The sequence below is a fragment of the Nomascus leucogenys genome, chromosome 15 (genome assembly GCF_006542625.1).
Source record: "Nomascus leucogenys isolate Asia chromosome 15, Asia_NLE_v1, whole genome shotgun sequence".
NCBI lineage: Eukaryota > Metazoa > Chordata > Mammalia > Primates > Hylobatidae > Nomascus > Nomascus leucogenys.
The window spans coordinates 28,312,136-28,335,779 of record NC_044395.1 but is presented as its reverse complement, the minus strand read 5'-3'; the positions used below and the strand labels follow the sequence as shown (position 1 = coordinate 28,335,779).

The 23,644-nt window shown below is 34.2% G+C and overlaps 1 protein-coding gene across 1 annotated transcript in view; it reads right to left on the bottom strand.

Annotated features, from left to right (window-relative positions):
* Positions 1 to 1,203: 1,203 nt before the first annotated feature.
* The window catches only part of GUCY1A2 (guanylate cyclase 1 soluble subunit alpha 2), a 357,730-nt gene continuing 335,289 nt past the window's right edge, over positions 1,204 to 23,644 (bottom strand). Inside the window, exon 8 of the mRNA XM_030828948.1 lies at positions 1,204 to 14,898. Within this exon, the coding sequence (XP_030684808.1) occupies positions 14,691 to 14,898 (208 nt within the window). The 3' untranslated portion in view covers positions 1,204 to 14,690. The remainder of the gene's footprint in view (positions 14,899 to 23,644) is intronic.

Here is a 23,644-nt window from a genome sequence, read left to right as displayed (position 1 = left end):
GGAGATGACTGCATATCACCCAGCACATCTGGACTTGAGCCAGCTGTTGTAACTGAAAGATACTCTATACTGTCTTCCTTGCAGAGGGACCTGAGGCATTCTACTTGTTCAGGAAAGTGTACAAATCAGTATTTGGCATGCAGAAGGGCAGTTGTGTGAAAAACTGCCAGTCCTTTGCCAAAACCATTTCTAGTTTTCCTGAGCACAGTATCACTTAACTGCAGTTTGCCTTGTAGTTAAGTTCCTGAAAGTTCAAACTGTTAACAAAAGGCGTCATCATGTGTTAAGTAGCAACCACCTTGGCTATGCCACAGACAACTTCTTAGTCTCTCTCTCTCTGCTTAAATTTTCTTACCTCTAAAATGAAGAAAGCAGGTTTTTGTAGGATTATTAAGATGTAATTGAGAAAATTGTTCATAAAAGCACTTTTACCGTGATTATCATTTAAGAACTATTCAATAAATGTTTCTTCTTTTTTACCTATTCAGTGTCAATTCTCTTATGGTCAGGGAGGTGGTTCTCAGGAGTAGCATGGCTTCTGAGCAGCAGATAACACGAGGACAAGGGCAGAGGATGAGAACAGCCCTGTTTTGTGAACACAGGATGAAGACTCCCTTAGGAACTTCTAGAAATAGATGGAGATTTGTATGGTTGAGACTAAATGGTTATAGAGGAGAGGGCCATTAAATAATGAAGATAACTCGATTCTGCATATATAGACTGCTGGAGTATAGGAACATCAGAATAAAATGGTCCTCTTGTAGATATGTGCTGCATCTCATCTAGTTGATGGTTATGCTCTTGAAAGTTACTCAGCGGGCATTCAAATGACATTTAATTATGATAGTAATATGAACCCTTTTCTCTGTCCTTTCAAGAAAGCAACTGGCTAGTCAGAAGACAGCTGAGTTATGCCTTTTCTTTGTCATATATATCTGGGGTACATAGCACTACAGTAATTATAACGTGTGCTCTTTGGTTTTGCAAGAGGATTAAAGAGATATTTCATGTTAAAAAAATTCAAAATTGGCCTTGTCAAATATTGTGTTAGCAGCTGCATCTGCAGCCATAAAGGTAATGCATTATGAACATCTCATTCACTCCTATATTTTTTCCCCATTCTTTCATCTATTATTCATTCACATTCTTAGGCATTGTTATTCACCTTCACTGTATGCGAAAAAATGCTAAAAGAATGTTCAGACTCCTTTTTGGTATTATTTATTGATTTAAATATTTTATAAGTGACAGTTTGGACACTTTTAAGGTAAATAAATGCATGACTTAACTAGACAATTTTGTAATGAATTATGTAAATATAACACACAACTATCATTTCCACTTTGTTTTATAAGAATCCCACGTTTCCATCACTTATTTTTCATATACAAATTCACCTTGTTCTGCAGTCTGTAAATGCAAAGACATTTTACATCATGAAACATGCTATTTACATTGTGAATGATTTAGAATAATAACAAATAAGAATGAGTAAAAAGTGGTGTTACATGAAAAGCAAAGAAGGTATTGTGGATATTTATAATCCTATATGAGTTATACTTTTACATGTATTCTTAAAATTCTAGTGAAATGAGGCATATTTTATCATTTCAATCAGAAAAAGTTTCTTTAAACCTGTACTACTAGATAAAGAAAAATATTTTAAAATATAATATGAAATACCAAATGAAACTTTTTTAAAATTAATGGTACAGGTTTAAGAGACGCATTCATTTTTTTAAAAAACAAAAAATAGTTGACATTTCAAAATATATGCAATTTAATCATGCCCTACATATATATTAGTATATATACCTGGTATTAGTTGATGATATTATAAGTTTTTGATAACTCAATTTTTAAAAGATATTATTCACAAAGTAAATCTAATAACAAAAGATGTACAATATAATTTACATTGCAAGCCAAACCAAAAATTTAGACCCATGAAATTGCCGCAAACAAATTAGCCAAAATGTTAAAATAATTCAAGTTAAATGAAAACCACCCCATGCAGAGGATGCTAATGAAGGCCAAGCACATTATAACTGTGTGTTTTCATTAAGTGATTTTGGAAACCTATTTATTATTATATAGTGCCTGAAGACTTGATGGAAATGCATTGGCTGTTTATGCATTGAAATGAGTATTAATAGGATTATTACTATTAGGATATTACTATTAGGATGATATTTAAAGTACTGTTTGGGAAATGAGACCCTTTGGTTTTGTAAAATGGCTACTCACATTTGAAGAGTCAGAATTCAGGTAGGTTGATTTTGAAATGAAGAATGATATGTATTATTTCTGGAATGCACTTAATCAGTATTTTAAAAGCATAATGAGACAGTTTTGCCACTTGATTACCGAAGTTATAATGTAGCTACAGGCAGCTGTTATAAAACTTCTGACTTTTTCGAAGGCAAAGTTCTCAGGAGGACTTTTTTTTTTTTTTAATAAAGAAAAAGCTTTCCATCCAACTTGAAGAAAAATCAGAAAGTATTGTTCTCCATGGACCATTATTCTATTTGAACCTAACCTGAATTCCCTCATAGTCAAAACCTGCCATGATGATATGAATTGATTTCCGCATAGTCAGAATAATTTTTGCTCCAAATTCTTAAAGGAGACAATGAATTAGTAGCTTGTAAATTTTGCAGATCTGGGCCTTCGATAACTTACGAGAAGGCAATAAAATAGAGGGAAAAATGGGACTGGGGATTACAACTGTTCAAATTTCATCTTAATTTCTTCTGTTTTTCTCAACCATATTTCTTCTATTTTTACAATCATTATTAAAATATTTCCCTAAAGAAATAAAAATGGTAAAGGTATTAAAAGTCATATTTCTTTATCTGAACAAGTATTAAGATTGTCTATCAAGACAAAGGTTTTCTTAACAGTGAAAATCACAGGAAGAAAGTAATCAGTATTTTCATAGGTACCAATTTATATGGTAGCTGCCTGTTTTTTCACAATTTCAAAATAAGTCAGTATAGGATAAACAAAAGTTAACAGAGAAATTCGTCCCTTTTGAAGTTTTAATTTTTTTCAAATATTTTATACCCCTTTGACTACCTCATCTGTTAGAATTTAAGACCCCTGAGGTACATAACAAAAAAGTCTAAGTAAGAAATGAGAACCAAAATTCAAGGGTATTTAACTCATTGAAGCATATCTTTCCACAGAGGAACAAATCATGTTTTTTTCTATATAATTTTCTATTAACACAAACTTATGTCATGAAGATAATTTATTAAGTGGTTTCAATATAATCTTAATACATAAAAATAAAAAACCAGAAAGAATACAATTTTAAGTTTGGGAGATTATAGATTCTTTAAATCTCATTCAAGATTTGTTCAAATTATTATAAAGTCAATAAGAAATACCTACAATGGAAGAATACCCTTATTCTTAAAGAAGATATTTGACTTATTTTCCCTTAGGAATCAAATACTCTGCTAGAAATGATTTAATTTTCCCTGAAAAATAATAGCTTTGGATTGAGATTTGTAAATGTTTGATCTCTTGATCCAAGCTGTATTTTTTTTTTTGTATTTAATAAAATGGAAATTTGTAAATTCTGGTGAATACTCAAAATTGTAGCTAAAAACAGCTATCTGAATATAGGTTTAAAACCTCAAAGACACAGAGCTAGGAAATATGGAATACATTGTATATTGCTTTTTCAATAGAGTAGACATAAAATTCATGACAGATGTTTCCAAACCTTCAATAAGAACTCAAAACATCATACTATGCCAAGCTGAATTACAGAGGGGTATCTAAGAAAGAAGACAGTGCATCAGTTATCTCTAGATAAAGAGCCAGTAAAATCAAGTTGCATTTGATGTATACACCTTATTGGGAGTAGTTTTCAGAAAGCAATTTACCTACAAACAGAAAAAGCATTTTTTTTTTTTTCTATTTCAGTCTTTAGCAGTGTGGTGCTCACATAAAAAAAAATGGCTACTTGAAAGTAAGAGGTTTTTCTAACTTAAGACATTTGTTTGTAAGGGGGTAAAAATAGGAGAGTGTCCAAACAGATTGACCCTGATACTTCTTGAAAAAGTGTTTAAATTCAATGAAAATGAACACACATAGATTTTTATAGACCCACATTTCTCTTGACTGACAGTCTCTGGAAGTCAAGGTCCCAGTTCTGTCGGTCACTTCTATCCTCAACTGATCTGTATCTACGTACTCATCTTCTTTCCCCTTTCCTCACAAATCCACAAAGCGTTCAATCATGTGAAAGTGAAAAAAGGAGGCCCCAGCCCAAATAGTAAAGTACTATTGTCATTTATCTTATAAGAGCTAGAAAAGAAATAAAGCAAAGAGGGAGGGAAGGAAAGGAAGGAAGATAGGAAGATAATTCAATGGAAAAAAGAGGAGCTAAGCATGCTAACAAGTTTTAAAGCCTAATTTACTGCACATAAAACCTATATATACAAACCATTCACTTCACATTCATCAAGAATTGTATTCAGGAACACCAAACTCACTTGATTCAAGCTATAGCCACACTTGATATTTGGACTCTTGCATGGTTTCTCATTAGCACAAAGACTATACTAATGTTTAATTAGATGATGCAGCAAATATTGATTGAAGACATACCAAATTTTCCCAGCAGATAATAAATTCTGCACTGGGGAGACATCAATATGTGACAAGTTCTTTCTGTCCCTTTAAATATTCACTCTAATTAGCATATTTATTAAATTTCTTGTTTGTTTTATCAAAGTTTTGACATGCTGAATTTCATGGCATTCTGTCATTTTTATGACATTCTGTTAAATATAAATACTGTGTTTAAAAATCTATTATTTATCCTTACCATCTATTTTCAGCTTTGCTTCTAGGTTAACAGGATTAGACAACAGATCTAATTTTGATGTAAGCGAAGTCTGATTTTTGTGTCTCTTTCCATCTTCTCTACTGGTATCCATTCCTTTCTCTAAGTTGCATTCAAGCTGAATTCAATTAAATATTTCATACATGTTCATAAAATGGGACTCCTCCTATAGCCAGGTAATCATTTGCATTTTAGTAGGATAATTTTTTTTTAGACAGAATAAAAGTGTTTTTAAGGATCAAATGAAAAAGCATGAGCACCTATTATTTCAGGTCATTGAGTTATATAACAAATAAATGAATTTTATGAGTGCCTGGTGACACACTTGAAACAAATTTTAAAAGAGGAATAGTAATTTGGGCTGCCATCCATTAATAATAATTTTTACACAAGAACAAAAATTAAAGAATTTTTCTAAAAATCCCCCTGAATTACTTTAGATAACTATACAGTCCTCTAGTTTATCTAGACCTTCTTGGCTAGAGTTTGATCTACCATCAGAAATAATTTCTTCTTTTTCAGAATACTTTGTAGTCAAAGAATACAAAAGCAATTTATCTGAGAGTCCAAGCCAAGGCTAAGTTTTGGTTTCAGTGTGGTAATTTTTACCAAAAAAAATCAGAAGGAGGGTTTCACATTATTGATAAATCAACTAGGTGTTTTCATATTTTGCTTCATTTTATGGAAATTTTAACTTAAAAGGCCAAAAAAGGAGACAGCCTTTCAAGTGGTTAGATACATAAATATTGATCCAGATTGCCCAAACCTCAGAAGAAAGTAATATTCATTTGCTAGCTTTTAAAGAGTGATATTGACCATGAAGAAATACTTCTTGGGAGGTAATAAAAGTAGAATTGCTGTAGGAATTGAGGCTTCATTGGGTATGGAAATGCATAGTTTCTTACTAGTCAGAGGTGATGTAAAAATATTCATATTTGTTGTTCAAATGATTTGAACATAAATTGGTTTTGACTTAGATTTTATTCCGAGAAGTTTACAGTGCATTGTTCTATATTCTAATGTGAACAAGCTGAAAATACAGTATTATTTGACTGTTATCCTTAATGTTTATGTTATTTTAAAAAGTGTAATATTTTAAGTAAAATAATATTGCCAAATTTGCAAACCCTGGCTCAATGCCACAATTTGTAAGTCTGTCATATTTATGACATTTTTTTCTGTAACAAATGGAAAATATAAAGTAAAAATCTCTTAAATGTAATTCACAATTAAGTGTTATCATCGGAGGATAAAACTCTAAGGAACCTAGAAACAAAATTAATTGAATTTCTCATTGCTGAAGAAGCTGACACATTCAGAAAACTTTCAAAAGTCTCTGACATTCTAAGTTTTGGATATGAGTGAGTTGACTCTTTCAGGACAATAAATCTTTGTCTTAAATTCTTTTTCTAACTGATAATTTTGATTAAAAATTGCTCAGGCTTGTTCCGTCCTTTTAAAGTTTCTGTTCTAAACAAACTCTGCATGAATTAACCAGTTACATGTAAGTGAAAAATCTTTGATGATTAAGGTACTACTTAACCACTTTTAAGTTAGAAGACTAGAGTCTTCACATGTCATAGAATACCATTAAATGCTACGGGGTGATTCTCTCTCCAGCTCACATACTCTGGCACATTCTCTAAGAGATAGATGGACATTTTTCTGCTCTAAAATTCCACACTTGTTTTGCTAGCAGCCAAACCCAATTTGAGAAGAGTGTGAAGAAGAATATGGTGTAGAGTACAGCCGCCAAAAGTTTAAAAATTTCAGGACACAAAATAAATATTTCCTGTTATTTGTGATTAAATTTTTCAACTGAGGGAATATGTAATTTAATGTCAGAAGAACAACAATTTTTTTAAATGATGCATAAGAAAAAAGTATATTCTTCTCACTGAATGCTAGCTCAGCCAGCCATGTTATAAAAGGAAAAAATATAGTTTGTTTTCATATCACTTGCATAGTGTCAGTTTGTTTTTCTAATGCTAATTTTAGCAGGGTTTTCTGTGGCATATGGCAGAGCTGGTATTTGGCCTTCTTTGTTCCTTCAGCCCAGATGTTCTGACACTTTCATTTACCTTCATCATTGTAACCAAGACTAGTTCTATCTGCCACCTTCAGAAAGCACCTATTTGTAGCTCTGTAAGCTTCTATCCCAGCTTCACTGAGATGTGCAGCTGCTGAGAGGTTGGCACTACCTCCTAGGAAAACTAAAAATGGCTTGTGAAGGGCTTCTCTTTTTTTGTCTTTCTCTTTTCTTTTTAAAAATGAGTGACCAGTAGTCAAATAAATCATTTGGCTTCCATTAAACCAGAGGTGTTTGTTACTGAAATTGCCTCTCCTTTAAGAGTCTCTACATCTTCCTGAATAAAAAATTAACTCTCTCTGCTTCATCTCTTCTAAAGCTCCTGCCCACCTCACTCACTCCATTTGTCCCTTTGTCCTGAGTCTGCTGTGTAAATGCCAGGCAGCAAAATGCAAAGAAGTGTCTTCAGAAAGTGAGGTGGTGTGAAGAAACAATTTTGCACATTGCTGATTTTATTCCAGTTATTACTTTCCTCTTAGATATAGGTTTAATGACATTTAATAGACCACAGTAAAAATATATTAAGTAGAATTCCTTCTTTATCTGCAAATAGCGAAAAGTCCACACAGGAAGACTGAATATAAAGTGATTTCTTCATTTTAAAAATATGTATCAAAAGAATCAAAAAGAAACTATTACTCAGACATGCCATTTGGCTTTTCTTTTCTGCTTTTAAATAATAAGCAACAGTACTTAAGTCTAATATAAAGAATGATCTGATCAGCAACTAGATGAATTAGCTGGAAGGATAAATTCAGTGTAATTTAATAGATTCAAATTAAATATTTTCCATTATTTATTTAACCCCAAACCATTCTTACTAAGGATTTAAGGATCCAGTGATATACAAGAGGATAATTGTCAAAGCCTCAGTAAATCAACAATCCTGTTTGATTTTGATAGGGAAATTTTCCAAACTGTGGGCAGGAGGATGCTAAAATTAAGTTTTGCTATGAGTAATAGAAAGGTAAAGACAAAATACTGCCAAACCCACCGACCATTCAAATGTGTTCATATTCATGTTTACAGGATTGTTTACCTCGCAGGGCAATAATAGGAGCTGTCATCTTATTTAGATGCTTAGGAATGAATCCTAAGCTTATATGCTAAATAATAATCTGATGTTTAGATATTGTTCAGTATAAACATAAATTTACCAGTTGATTTTAGCTGTAATCCTTATACATTATTCTAAATGATGGAGAAGTAAATTTAACTACTAAAGAACTGATTATCATTGACTATGCCACATTCTATTAAAATTGTATTTTAAGTAGACTAAAAACATGATTTTTTCATTTCAAAATCTGAAAGCTTTAGTGTTTTTTCAATATTACTGAATAATCATTTTCAGACATTTATTTATTGTGCTACAGGTGACTTTCAGTCAATCATATTCTGAAGTCAAAATACTATCATACTTACCAAAAACTTGTGTAGCTATCATTGAAAACAGTAATAATGAGCTCTTTTATCTTTACTCTTTCATCTTCCAAGACCATATCAAACCAACATTTGAATTAGTTAATCTGCCTTAACACCCATCTATATTTTTGCAAAGCCTACTTTCTCAATCACCTCTTCCAACCTATGCTCTACTTCCACTCATTTATCCATCCTTAACTTCTTCTTTACTATTATATACTACAAAGATCCAAAAATCGGGCAACATTATAAATAATACATAAATCTCTTTGACAGGAATAGAAATCGTGTTTTTATAGCCATTTTAAAAATTATGCACCAGAAATAATCTGATGTATATTAATCACTTTACAGCATGTTTGCAAATGAATAACTTCTGAGATAGATTAAACATGTCATTTGCCCAAATATTTTTAATCTGAGTCATTACTTGCTGCTCATTTTGCTACAGAATAATGAATATCTTTAAAAAGTCCACACCAGCTATATTATTGCTTGTATAAAACATGTTTCTGTTTTCACAAAGGCTCTATGAAATGCAAAGAAGTGCAAGCTTCATATGGCATCATCACCATGGCTTAAATTATTGCTTGAAAGGTTGTTATAAGGTATTGCTTGGAAATCACTTTTCAGATAATGTACAATTCAATATGAAAAGTACATAGTGAGACTAAGTATTAAGTTGATGTCTTTTCATAACATAAAAATCAAAGCATTCAGAAGTAAGGCTGTCACTTTGATATTTGCTTCTGTGTCCCAAAGGTCATAGTTTTTACCTCGGTGGTGAGGATTAGCAAATGTTGTAATATACTGCTCAGCTGTGGCAGTAACTAAGAAAATGGTACCGTATCTAGTATGCCTAATAGCCCTATAGTGAGCAATATTCATCCCTCATGCTTATCAGTGTTGACGTCTGTCTCTAAGTTTGAAGATTTATGCTCAGAAAGAAGACCACAAATTGGAAATCAAAGCTAAAATTAAAATTTGTGAAAGAAATAATGGTATGAGGCCTAGAGTATTTAACTTTTCAAAATAACTACAAATGAAATAATATTACTATCCCAGTCAACTTATATTTATTCCTAGTAATTGGGATTATTTGAATACTTTTCAATGATTCCCAAGTCTGGCTGTGTATTAGCATTACTTAGAGTGATTTTCTAAACACAGATTCCTAGGCCCTACCTGAGACCTACTGAATCCTAATCTCTGAAGGTAAAGACTAGTCTTCTGTATTCCTAAAATTCCCTATGGAATTCTTATGAAGCCAGCCAGATACTTCCAAGCAGATCAGTTGAACCACTGAATTAGGTCATTTCTTAATAAGGGTGGGATGGCAATGAGGTACTTAACTGAAACCGTGATCTGGTTATAACATATTAGAAATAAAGATGCAAACTTTACTTCTTGCATTCCCAAGTCCTTCCAAAGAAACTTATTTCTTTCAATCATGAAACATCTACATTCAATACACACACATACAAACTAAAAATATTAATCACTTTGTAAAACTATTTTAGAATATGGGATTAGCTGTGATACTTTCTGTGTTATAAATGTATCAATGACCTTTTTTAATTAAAGGAGAGAAGGAACAAAGGAAGGAAGAAAACAAGGGATAGAAGAACAGTAATACGCAGGTTTCAATTGTTTGGATCAAGTGTGAGGAAGGAATTTTGCACACTATCTCAATATAGCCTGACAAGATTGTTAATCTGTACGTAATATCAGTGTCTGCTCTTCATTCACCACCACGAGGATCTTGAAATTGAGTCCATAGCTGGGGTCAACTTACCCATTTAACAATAAATTTTGTTCAATCAGATGAATACAATTTATATGTATGTTAAACCAGCTGGTTGTGGTTTAGGAACATTCATATCAAGAGCTGCCCATAAATCGTTTAGAAATATGTTAAACTTTAATAATTCAGTCTCATGCATCATGATTTTTGGGCTATATCTATTATTAAGCTATGCTTATAGAAGCCCCTAAAATGACATAATTTTTGTAGTTGAAGGTCTATAATCTAATAGTAGAAACAACTAAGCCACGATATAGGGCTTGGTTCTTGAATTTGAGTTTCTAGATATTGTCAGCCGAAAGACACCTGGTGCTACCCAAAGCCTATTCAGAGTCATTTACAATTAATTTCAAAGGAACATTCAGTGAAGTTGCATGAAGTGCTTGGAGTCAGACTGTGTTTTGAAGAAGAGCAGAGGGTGAAGCTGCAGACATAATCAATGCCCCGGCACATCCAGTTCATTACTACACTTCAGAAGTACATTGTTGCTCAGGCCTGACTGTGTGTGGTCCTTCCTATCTGCCTGAATGAGGCACCAGCAACCCTTTCTGTAGCCATTCTGGGTTCAGAAGCGAAGAGAGAATGCTGTTTGCTGTGGCCTGGCTTGAGGGGGTGAGATGGTTTCTAGTGACAGAATGGAGTAAGAAAGGGTCCAGAATGGGCTAAGTCATTTTCAAAATGACAAGACAGAAACCTGTGTGTAAAAGTTTTACTTTTTGCCTTAACCATCCACAGCACCTGCCCTCAGAAAGTCAGGGACCCAAGGAGCCTTCAACAAACATATTTAATGATGGTCATAATTTTGAGCTCCTACTTGATGCCTTACGACTTTAGATATACACCAGTTTCATTCAGCAGCAATATGATTCTGTACAAAACACAGAGCCTGGTGGGGTTTTCAGAAGTCTCCATGGCTTTGCCTTTTGTTATCTATCAATTTAATTTTGCTTTATTGCTGGAACTCTTTGGAGGCATTTGCAAAGTTAAAAGTCTTGCTCCCCTTGTGAATGAGATTTTGTTTAAGTTGTTATTGTCCTCTTTTGCTTTGTTTTTCCTGGAGAGACACACACAGTCACACTAAACTACTGTGTCCGGACACTGCTGTTACTGGACAAGAGGAAGGACTGCAAGACTGTGAGAAGTAACATTTGAAGTGCTGAACCTACGGACCCACTCTCAAGTGTCAGGCATCAGCGTCTGTCTCAGAGTCCCAGATCAAAGCTCACTTGATTCCACATAATCAGATATTAAAAGGAAAATCTGAAATTACTTAAAATATAGAGCAAGAGATGAATATAAAGGCAGTTGGGTCCCATGTTACCTGGAAGCTATGTCTTCTTCCCCTTCTTCCCCTTCTCTACATTAGGTAGACAAGAGATCCAACTACTATGTTTCTGAGGCATATTATTATTTTTTATTATGGCCAATGTTACCTAATGATTAAGGTCCACAAAGAAGATACAGGGTAGTACATTGTGAGTACATATTGGGGGATTCTGATTTTGTTAGATAACTGATTTATTTGCAAATGATCATATTCTCTCCATCGAAATAATCCTGATACTAATGTGATGCTTTAGTGCTAATGGCTAGTTATAAGGTGACTTCTTCCAAATAGCAGCTTAAAAAAATATTAAAATGCAAGAGCTATAGGTGCCAAATTATATTTTAAAGTATTCCTTGCAGAGTGGGTTAAAACCATTTCCCCAATTTAATATCATTTGGTTTCTAAGGGGACATCACATAAATTTCTTTTATCTGCCTTACTAAAATGCATGCTGTTGGTAATAGTTTGTAAGTAAGCGAGAATACTGTATAGATAAAAGTCATATGAAATAACAAATGCCACCACATTGTTACAATCACAATTCCTAAGAGAAGAGATGTAGATGGCATTGTGTAGGACAAATAAAAATATAATTCTTTCTCCATCTTCTAACTTCTGTGATTGAAGTTTGAATGAACAGACATTTTATATAGTACCTCATAAACATATATAGCAACATTGTAACTACAATAATCAACTATAATAGATTAGCAAAATAACAAATTGGACCATTATCTCAGACTATAGCTTTGAAAATACACTTAGATTATAATGTATGAAAAATGTAGTTGACATCCTGTCAGTGATACATAAGAAATCTCTGGCACATTCTTCATCGTGACATTTATGGCAATGTAAATGGATACTTATTCTCTAAGTAAAATCATATAAACTAATACAGAATTTGTGATTCTTCTGACAAATTGAGATATATAAATACAATACTTCTCTCTAGGCCTATCACTAGTAATGAGGTGGATTTCCAATGATGCTTTTCAAATATGCTTCCCGTAGATATTAAGTATGGAGATAATAAATGTGTTTACAGTAGTTGCTTAGACAAATCTTTACAAAAAGTGAGAGAAATAGATTGAATATTCCTGGAAGTCCCTTTCAGCCTTATGGTTACAAAACACATTGTTCGTCACCAACCTTTTATTGATTTAATATACCATAATAAGTTCTAAGTTACTGAAGACAATAGGCATAAATGACATCAGTGAGCTTGTTCTCTCCCCATGCTCCAGTGCTACAAGGAGCCCATAAACATTGCTAAGGCATTTTCTAATATAAGCATGAGGATTGAGGTGCTCCCAGCCTGCTCTGCTCATACTGGCTGTAAACCTCCCCATTGTCCAGAGACATAGGCCCACAGAAGAGGGGGTCAGGCAAAGGTTTAGAGCTCAAGGTCTATTTCCTGTCTTCTCCACATAACGAGTGTTGCACTCATGTCCTTGTAAACCCCCAGGGCAAGAAAATGACTCAAATTATAAAAGGGATCATGATTATAACAAATATTTGCATATCTACAAATGCCTTCTAGCCACACACATAGAAAATTTAAAAACATTAAATGAGCCTCATAGACTACTTTGGAAATTAGTAAATATATTCCTTAACTGAGTTATGTCATAACCAAACCATAATGCAGCCAAAATCCCTGAACAGAAAAGAATATTGCATTCAGTAGACATAAGCTATCAATGAGTAAGAAAATGACCGCTCCAAGGCTTCAAGGAAACAAATGCTTCCAGCTTATTAACCTCAATAGAAACTTAGATTTTATATCTGATCCCAAACAGGAAAACTCTGGACACCTGATGCTCCTAATTTTAGTGTGAGCCAGTAATATTTTCATGCAGTATTGATTCATGAGAACAGGTCTTCATTTGAGCAGGACATGCGATGGAATCCTATCTGTAACTATAATGATTACTAGTTCTGAAGATTATACCTACTTCAGTATTCATGAAGGTGATTCACTGAATTTAAAAGCCATTATCAATCAAATTGCAGAACATTTTTTAAAACCTCAAAGCCATAAAATACAGAGGTTTCCTTGCTTTGTGTTGTACAAGAAGAAACAACATTCTTGGCAAAATGTCCTGACACTTCTTTGTCACTAATGCCAGTATCCAAGAATTTGCTCTCAAGAATAGCAGTTGGCTCTTAGGAGGCATCGACCGGGGAAGAGAAAGGGGGTAACTAACATGTCATTTAGTTGAATGCTGTTTATTAGAATGCAGTTTAGTGTTGCAAAAGCTACCTACATTTATAAGTGCTAAGTTGAAAAGGATCCAGTGTAGCAAAGCATTTCATTTTAACTGATATTTGTTAGAAGGTGGCAAAAAGACCTTTCTTTAATCTTAGTTACAGATATATCTGGTGTTAGGAAATTCCATTTCCTCTGGATTCCATGCTACATTAATTAAATCTAAAAGATATATTTACTAAGCAGACATATAATGCTTTCCCGGTATCTGAAATCCTTGGTTATATGTATTCTCAGTCCAAGCACTGATTTCTCTAAATAAGGGAAACTATATTAGATTAATAGGTTAGCGTTATATGTAATATACTAACAATACAGAAGCAGATTCTGAAAATCTAATAATGTTGTGTGAAATGTAGTTATTTAGAAGAGATATGTATAAAAATAGGTAATATCCCTAAAATATTTTGCCGAGTTACAATTCTTCCGGTTGGGAAGTTTACCACACTGCCATGATACATGTATGAAATGTCTGTTCAGAAAAAGAAACTTAGAAAATATTCCTCACCCACCAACTCACTAAATGTAGGAATATATAATCAAAACTGGCTCTCAAAAGTGGTACAAATATATAGGGAAAGATACTTGTATGTGTGATAAACAAGAAAACAGGGAATCTATTTATTGGTTAGTTCTGAAAGGGGACCCACACTTGTAATTAAAATATATGTGTATATATATGACCAAAAACACTCATATGAATGGACACATCTTATTTCCCTCATCCTCCGGCTTTTTACTGACAGCGGTCACCTCCATCTTTTAGTAGGATTATTGCCTGACATAATACAGAAATTTTGCTGCTTGTTCTCAGCAAAGCAATGAAAGAGACACAATCTCTTTCCATACCCCTGTGGTGACCCATGTTCTGGGCTTGTGCTTTTTGGAGGAGTCTTTGATCTGTAGCAGGTCTCAGAGGCTTGTCTCCCGGAGAAACATGGTGCCGATGTTGTAGGAAACCTTTTTTATTCTCGACGAAGAAAGAGAAGGCTTTGGTGGCTTTGGACCAGTCCTTACCTCCAGGAAATAGCAGATCCCAGGAATTTCCTTTGGAAAGTTGTCTGGAAGCTCTTCACGAGACCGTGGAATGAATGTGAAACTTTCTTCTCGTTTTAATAATCTAAGAAGAAAATACAGAGCACATGAATCAAGTAGGCCAGGGAAATGTAAATACATGGACAGAAATTTTAAAGGCTCGGGAAGCCTATCTCTGACTGTTCATGGTAACACTTCTATTTCTTTGTAGAAATCTATGTGGCCTTCATCAGATTCCAAATGCTAGGAAATGTTATAACTCAGAAAAGATCCCTTCATGTGATAATAATAAAAAAAAAACCCAAAGCTGAGTATGGTACTACCTGAAAATATTTGTTCAAGATTAATTTCTTTCTAAACAGCATTCCTTGAAAATATTTGTTCAAATGTTATTGTTTTCCCTAAACAAATGTCCAAGGAAACTGCATAATACAGGTTTTATTTCAAGCATGCAGGATTTACCTTGTCTGCTTTTAAAACCTGCCCAAATTCTAGTGCACTCCTTTTATGTTTGTTAAACTGTGAGCTTTAAATGTGTGTCCTGTATGTAAAAAACTTTAATCAAGTATTTAACTTTGTAGAACAACACTTCATGACTCCAATGTCTCTGATATCTGCTTGCTGATTTCTGGCCAAGCATGCTATCCAGACTCGATAGCATTATGGTTGAACAGGTTGATTCTTCTCTTCCAGTCACACATAAAGACTCTTTTTCAAAACACTAACATTGGAATAAATTTATTCTTTAAACTCATCCAGTTTCATGAAAGGTTCAGTTTGATACTTGTATCTAAAAGTGTGGCCCAACAATTCAATTTAATTCAACAGCTCTTTATAGACTATTTCTTAATGCCCAAGAAAAGCCTCCTAGACACTTCTGTGAATATAAGAAGTGGAACACATCTAAAAAGCTCACAGTTTTGTCAACAGATAGAGAAACAGAATAAAAAAATTAAAAACCCCAATAGACGAACAAAACACAGAGTAATATAAAAGTATAGAACGGAATAGGCTAGATGCCATCAGAAAAGTAGACATGAAAATTGCAGAACTCTAGAAGAAAAAAAGTATTTGCAGTGGGAGGACCACAAAGCTTTCATGGACTAGATGTTATTTAAAGGCACATACAGTTTCAACAAATGGATAAGGAAAACAATGTAACCAAAGGGTTAGAAGCAAGAATATTGTAAAGTTTCTAACCATATGATAGCATTACCCCGTGAGGTAAGAATGAGGGTTAAGGCTGGGGCGGTAGGTTAGGAAAAAATTTTAAAGCCCTAAACTAAGAGTTTAGACTTTATTTGGAAAGCACCTTGGATCCAAACCCATTATCTTTTTCTTAAAAACAACCCATCCTTCTAAGACAGATTCATGTTAGCAGCAGCTCCAAGTAGGAGACAGGTCGGGGCAAAAGAAACAATGAGCACAAGAAGAATAAAGGATGTGTGAACATATAAGAACACTGCACCATCAATTATGAGTATCTCTAAGGAGAAGAAGAAAATATTCCTCCTCGAATGCTATTAATGGATAGAAAATATTACCTAAAACAATAGTTGGTAGTACTAATAAGTTATAATATGAGCAGTCTATATTTAATTTTAAAAACCAGAGCTATATAGTATTTTGATTGCTAAAGGATATAATGGCAGTTAAAAAAACCCACAAAATGATTATATTCATTTGGTATATAAAAAACAAGTCTCCTTCTAACATTTCAAAATTCTTTCAAAAGCTAAAAGATAAACTATGCATCCAACAAAGGTCTAATACCAAGCATCTATAAGAAACATAAACAAATTTACAGGAAAAAAACACAACCCCATTAAAAAGTGAGCAGAGGACATGAACAGGCATTTCTGAAAAGAAGACATACATGAAGCCAACACGCATATGAAAAAAAGCTCAACGTCACTGATCATTAGAGAAATGCAAATCAAAACCACAATAAGATACCATTTAACACCAGTCAGAATGGCTATTATTAAAAAGCCAAGGGCCAGGCACGGTGGCTCACACCTGTAATCCCAGCACTTTGGGAGGCTCACAAGGTGGGCACATCACGAAGTTAGGAGTTCAAGACCAGCCTGGCCAACATGGTGAAACCCCATCTCTATTAAAAATACGAAATTTAGCCGGGCATGTTGGCACGCCCCTGTAATCCCAGCTACTTAGGAGGCTGAGGCAGGAGAATCACTTGAACCAGGAAGTGGAGGTTGCAGTGAGCCAACATCATGCCACTGCTACAGCCTGGGTGACAGAGCGAGACTTAGTCTCAAAAAAAAAAAAAAAAAAAAAAAGTAAAAAAATAACAGATTCTGGTAAGGTTTTGGAGAAAAAGGAACATGTATACACAGTTCTTGGGAATGTAAATTAGTTCAGCCATGGTGGAAGACAGTGTGGAGATTCCTCAAAGACCTAAAGACAGAAATATCATTTGATCCAGCAATCCCATTGCTGGGAATATACCCAGAGGAATATAAATCATTCCATTATAAAGACACATGCATGTGTATGTTCATTGCAGCACTATTCACAATAGCAAAGACATGGAATCAACCTAAATGTCCAGCAGTGGTAGACTGGATAAAGAAAATGTGGTAAATACACACTATGGAATACTATGCAGTCATAAAAAATGAGATCATGTCATTTCCAGCAACATGGATGGAGCTGGAGGCCAGTATCATTAGCAAACTAATGCAGGAATAGAAAACCAAATACTGTATGTTCTCATTTATAAGTGGCAGCTAAATAATGAGACCACATGGACACAGAGAGGAGAACAACACACATTGGAGCCTTTTGGAGGGTGGAGAGTGAAGGATGGGAGGAGGGAGAGGTTCAGGAAAGTAACTAATGGGCAGTAATCTTAATACCTGGGTGATAAAATAATCTGTACAACGAACCCCCATGACACTCATTTACAAATGTATGTAACAAACCTGTGCTTGTACCCCTGAACTTAAAAGTTGAAAAATGCTCATCTCCATCAAATTTATAGAGGGCGAAAATGAGTTCAGAATAAGTTAGACTGATTTGCTCAAGGAAACAGCAAGACAGTAGTGACAATGGAACTGGAACCTAGACCTATAAACACAGTCAAGTTTAGCCCAACAGTAAATAACAAGACTACGTAAGATAGCTCTCCATCACAAAACAACTAAACTAAGAAACAATGACAATAAGAACGGAAGTCATCAGTACTTTTTACTTTCTTTTCATTTTCACAAATGTCAATTTTCTTTACTATTAATATATAATCAGTCACTTCAGAAATAAAATGTAAAAAGCCCTATACAGTAGTTTAATTTGGCAGTGAATTCCACAACAATTTTGCTAAGCTCAAATAGAACAGTCATCAATGTGTAATACATAGGTGTCAATCATTGATGTCAGTCAATCAACAAACTTTTTTTTAGTGGTTATGACATTATAAATAGTCCTCTGAATGGAGGCAAGTAAGTGGGGACTTGCAGAATAAGTTAATATAACTAAAAAGACAAGAAATGCTCATTGAAACAAATTAGCAATACAATGATACAACATCTGATACAATCTAAAGGAAGAAATTCTACAGGAGAAAGGGAAAGATGATGACTATGGATTTAAGTACAAGAGTTAAGAACCACATATAGCCATAGTTCAGTCTTTCCACAAAGTTTCCTTAAAGCCCATAATCAACAATTAGGACTCCACATGAGCTACATTCCCTTCTCCCTATCTTTTAAGTCCTCAAATGTATCTTTTACAGTTGTTTGTCTCACCAAGATCTTTGTTTTGCTATAATTGAGATTTTCAACCCAAAACAAAAATGGGGTTACATCTATGAAAGTACTTGTAAATGACTGAAAGAAGATGGTACCAGCTGCTTCAGATGTCAGAACTTTTAAATAATTCACTGCACATTGGCTGGGAGGAAACTTTTCACAAACAATTGATCTCTTGACATTTTAAATAGATCTCATGTACTTTGCTAGAAATTACAGAGACGACAGCTTTTATGAAATGGTATTTGCTTTTCCCAGTAAACATTTTGGTATCCATAAACTAAATACAATTTTAAATTTCAATAGTAAAAATGACAGCATGTAAGGATAAATTGATTCAACCTCCTATGATATCCAGTATTTATTACAGCAGACTTTGTAGATAAGAACACTGAAGGGCAATATTCAGTTGACTTCCAATAGGACAATCTGAATGACTTACTGGGGGGGTTTGTGGAGGAGGTCAGGGGAATTATTTCACACAGCATGCCTGTTGATGATATGAGTCATGGTGCTGAGTAAGCAATCAAATGTATACAAGGATTAGGAATTATTTAGAACCTGATCATCCCAGAGCCTCGGATCCCCTCTCAAATGCTTTATTAAGTCCAAGTCCCTGGGTTGGCTCTAAAGCTCTGTCTAACAATCCATTTCTTTAGCACCCCAGGGCTGATATGGAAGCTTAGATTCTATATAAATCTAAATTAATCCCCAGCTGTAATCCCCAGCTGGTTGTTACACACTCTGGGAGTTTTGGCAACATGTTTAATACGCATTTGGAAATCACACAAATCCTAGTTTACCTGCCTGTCACCCTTTCTCTGCTCAACAGTTTTTTTCTACAAATTGTTTTTCAAAATAAAAATCCACTGCTGCTTTGGATCAAAGGATGGCTCCCAAGCATGTGCAGGAAGCTTGATTCCATGGAGGTCCATGGAGCTTCTCCATCACAGCTGCAGAAATGAAGTTGGTTTCTGACTCTCTCACCTCTTGTTTGCAGGCTCATTTCCCCCAATTTTCACCAAGCTCTGTGCTCTGTCCTACATCCTGCCTTGGGAAAGAGTCTGACACTTACTCATACTGAAGTACAAATGATCTAAATGTAGTTCAAATTTTAACACAAAACTCAGAATTTTAAAAAAGGGTCAGTGAGTTCAGCAGTCAACTGGTCAACAGGTAATCATTAAGTGCCTTCTGTGAGCTAGGCCTGAACCAATACTTTCCTATCTCTGATGATAATATGTATGGGATAGGAGAAGACTGAGAGGGAAACGAGAGAATTTTGAGTTTTGCTGAAAATGTCTTTTCATAGTGATTATTTTTATTTGCTAAGTTGCCCCATGAACAACCCCATGGACAGAATAAACCTTGCTGAAATGAATAGATCCAGTTCCAGCCTCTAATAGTGGCAGACTAGTATATATAGCTCTCTGACACCTGCACGTTTGAAATCATTGTGTGAAATTGGAAAATCTTTTGTTTGTTTCAATAACTGGAAGGATCTGTGTAATGCGCAGAGCTGTAAGAGAGTGACATTCTCAGAATGCTATCTACCAGAGGGTATTCACAAACTTGTCTACTCAGTACCCAGCTACTGCTCACCAAGGGATACTTGAAGGGCAAAGGAAGAGGCAGTAGAATCTGATGCATCTTGTAGAGGGGTAGAAAAGATATGAGGACAGTGACCTTTTAAAAACTTTAGATGTCAGAAATATCTTTAATTCATTCGTCTCTCAACTTGATTGGTTTAATTAGGTATTAAATTCTTGTTTGGAATTCATTTTCTCCTGCGTATTTGGCTGTTAAAAAGTAAGATGTCATTCTGTTTTTTAATCCTGTGCATGTGAATTTTCTCCTAGTCTTTCTTATCACCATCATCTTTCTATCTCTGGTATTGTGAAAATTAATAATAATATGGCTAATTGCATCTTTTTTATTTGGTACAATGACAATTAGTGGATCCTTTTGAAGCTTTTTATGTAGCAAACTATGTCTTTCAGTTCTAGGAATTTTTAAAAAGTTACTTAATAATTTTGTATGCCTTGTTTTATATGTTTTCTTTTTATGCATTTTGGCTTAGACATTGGACCTGGTAAATTAATCTTCTAATTTGTTTTCCTTTTTCTCAAATTATTCCCTCATTTTAAAACATTCTATTTTCTGGAAGATTGCATCCAACATTATTTTCCGACACATAAAGAATTTTAAAATTTCAGATATTTCATTTTAATTTCCACTCTTGTGGTATGATTATTTTTTCTTATGTTGTGTTCTTACCATTTTAAATCTATGAGAATATTAATCATCTTTTTATAGTTTTCTTTAGTTCTCTATATTGTCTCTTTTTCCTCTAGATATTAATGGACTAGATTTTGTTGTTTGCTTTTTTGTTTTGGTCTCTTTTTTCATGTCAAGGCATTCAACAAATTACTAATGTCTGTAAATATCTTTCTATTTAAGTATAAGTCATTATGACATGGTTAGAAGGTTTGTGTGTAGCAAAATAATGTTGAATTGTAGGTTTAACCTGACCATTTCATTAGGGTTCCCAAATATCAATATATTTACTGTTTTTCCTTGGGTCCAGTTTGTCCAAGTAACAATATTCCAATCATTCCTATGGGATTTACACCTGGCTTCCAGCATTCTGGAAGTTGAATTTAGGAAATAACCTGGGAATCTCACTGTTATGAATGTAGACTTTTATTTAATCCTCCCATATTTACCTTCCTGAATTTAGAATTCCTCTGTTTCAATGTCTCAGGAGAACAAACCTCTTATATCTTTCTAGAGTTAGCTGTGCCCCAAAATTTGTTCTCCCTTTATTTATTAGTAATAAAGTTCTACAAAAGTACATGGCTACCCAGCTTGAAACTACATTTCCCAATTTCCCTAGCTACTATGGTTCTGAGTAATTATTAGGTTCCTAAAATAAGATTGACCTGACAAAGTTTTGAATGGCAGAAGTGAAGTAGATTCTATTTCCCTTGGCAACTGACCATTAACAGTGACTATTGATATTGGAGTTTTGCAGAAGCAGGCTCCAGTTTTTAGCTTCCTAAGTGTCAAGAAAATGGCCCAGTACTGGTGACATGTTAGTCTACCATCTAACTTCATAATCATGGGAATGCATATTTAGGCATCCATTTTTCAGTTTCCTGATGTCCAAAGGCTGGTATGGCTGTGGCCATGGCTCCTGACCTAGACTATTATAGTTCCTATGGTGAGCACAGGGGTAGGAGCTTGTGCACCTGGCCAGTTCTATATTTTATGGGTATCATTTCAAGATATCCAGCTTAGAACCTGATTTTTATCTCTTCTCATGATTCTGTAAGCACATTATTCCCTGTATATCTTCCGACTTAAAATACCCTAGAGTGTTTTCTACCCTTGTACTCTTTCTGGAATCTCTTCTGGTCATATTTTGGATGTTTTAGATTATCCTCCTAATTAGATTGTGTGTGTGTGCATGCATGTGTGTGTGTAAACAGGCTGATATTTAGATTTAGAGTGAATATACTTGCCTCTTACCCACTCCCTCTTCTGTAAGACCTGAAACTTCAGATTTCTTTTAGACATTAAGCCAAATATCACTCAGGCATACACTTTCCACCTTCCTCTCTTCCATTTTTAAATCCTCTTCCAGTCTTTGTGTGTTTGTATGTGTATATGTTATTTTGCTCCAACAAAATGGAAGAGAGGAAGGTGGAAAGTGTATACCTGAGTGATATCTGGAAGTCATTTTGTTGTTGTTTCAAAAAAGATTAATTATTAACTTCAGAAAAGGATAATGATAAACTCAGGGCCTCAATTTGCTTAATTAGAAATTTCTGTTGTTACAAATTATTCACCTGAATATCTTTTTTTGCTAAGGAATGCATTTGGATTCTATTGTAATAGCAATGGGCACTGTATTTTTGGGTGTAGGAGAAGGATGACGGTTCTGAAAAATGAAAATAAAAACCATCAACACACATTATGTTTTCCTAAGTGTTGTAAAGTTCCTGAATTTTTCCTATTTACCTTCTTCTTTCTACTTGAGTGGAAGAAAAGAAGGAACTCTGCCCTTCTGCTTTGTGTTTCACTGCTCCAAGATCAGATGCAGTCTGAAGATAGGTCCAATGGAACTGTAGTTATTGAGTCGGCTAGACAGCCTGAAATCCCTTGAAATGCAATGACTCATTCTCTGGAAATACACCTTTCCAAATAAGGAAAGTAAGAATCTAGCTCATGATGAAATAAAACAGAAAAAGGATCTCACCAAATGTTTATGCATTTTAAGGTTGCAAATATTTTTACTTGCAGATGTTGAGGTAATTTTATAATTTGAGGCAATCTGTGGGATCTAAAATTCAGGCCAATAAGTTCTCCTAAAGGGATAGTCTTCCTGTATGTCCCCTGAAAATGATAAGGCAGAGAGTCTCAGAGGCACTTCAGCAACACCCCTGCACATTTTTTCTGCAACCCACCCAGGAGTAGGTACTGATGGCAAAGTGTGCTTAACTATAGGTTTCATACTCTGCATACCTGATACCTGCTAGAGAGTATACATCTTCTGGGATGTTCCTATTTGAGTGGCAAAACTAATGCCCTTTACATTCTTGAATTTTAGGATGCTAAATAACTAAAGAGCATTCTACCCCATTGACTTCTCTGGACCCTGTCAATTTTGACCTTTAACAGCCTAAAAAGTCCATTTCTAGTAAATGTCAAGGAATTTAAACTTTAAAACATTCATGCAAAAGTTTAACATGTCTATAGACAGAACTTTAAAAAGAGATGGTAAGTGAGAGATTAGAAAAGATAACTGTAAGCAGTTCTTGTAAGTTAAATAATTTCCTCACATTTTTCACTTCTCTGACCAAAAGTCTTTCTTAAAAACAAGTTCATCATTGTGCTGGTCTTTCTGTATAAAAGATAAAGAAGTGGAAAGAAGAAAATATGCACAATTATTTTAAAAAATGAATATTAGTTGATTTCATTACTTAAAAATTAGTACCAAGTTAGATTCCTAGACTTAAGAATTCTATGTTCTCTATTTTCTATATTATTCAACCAATC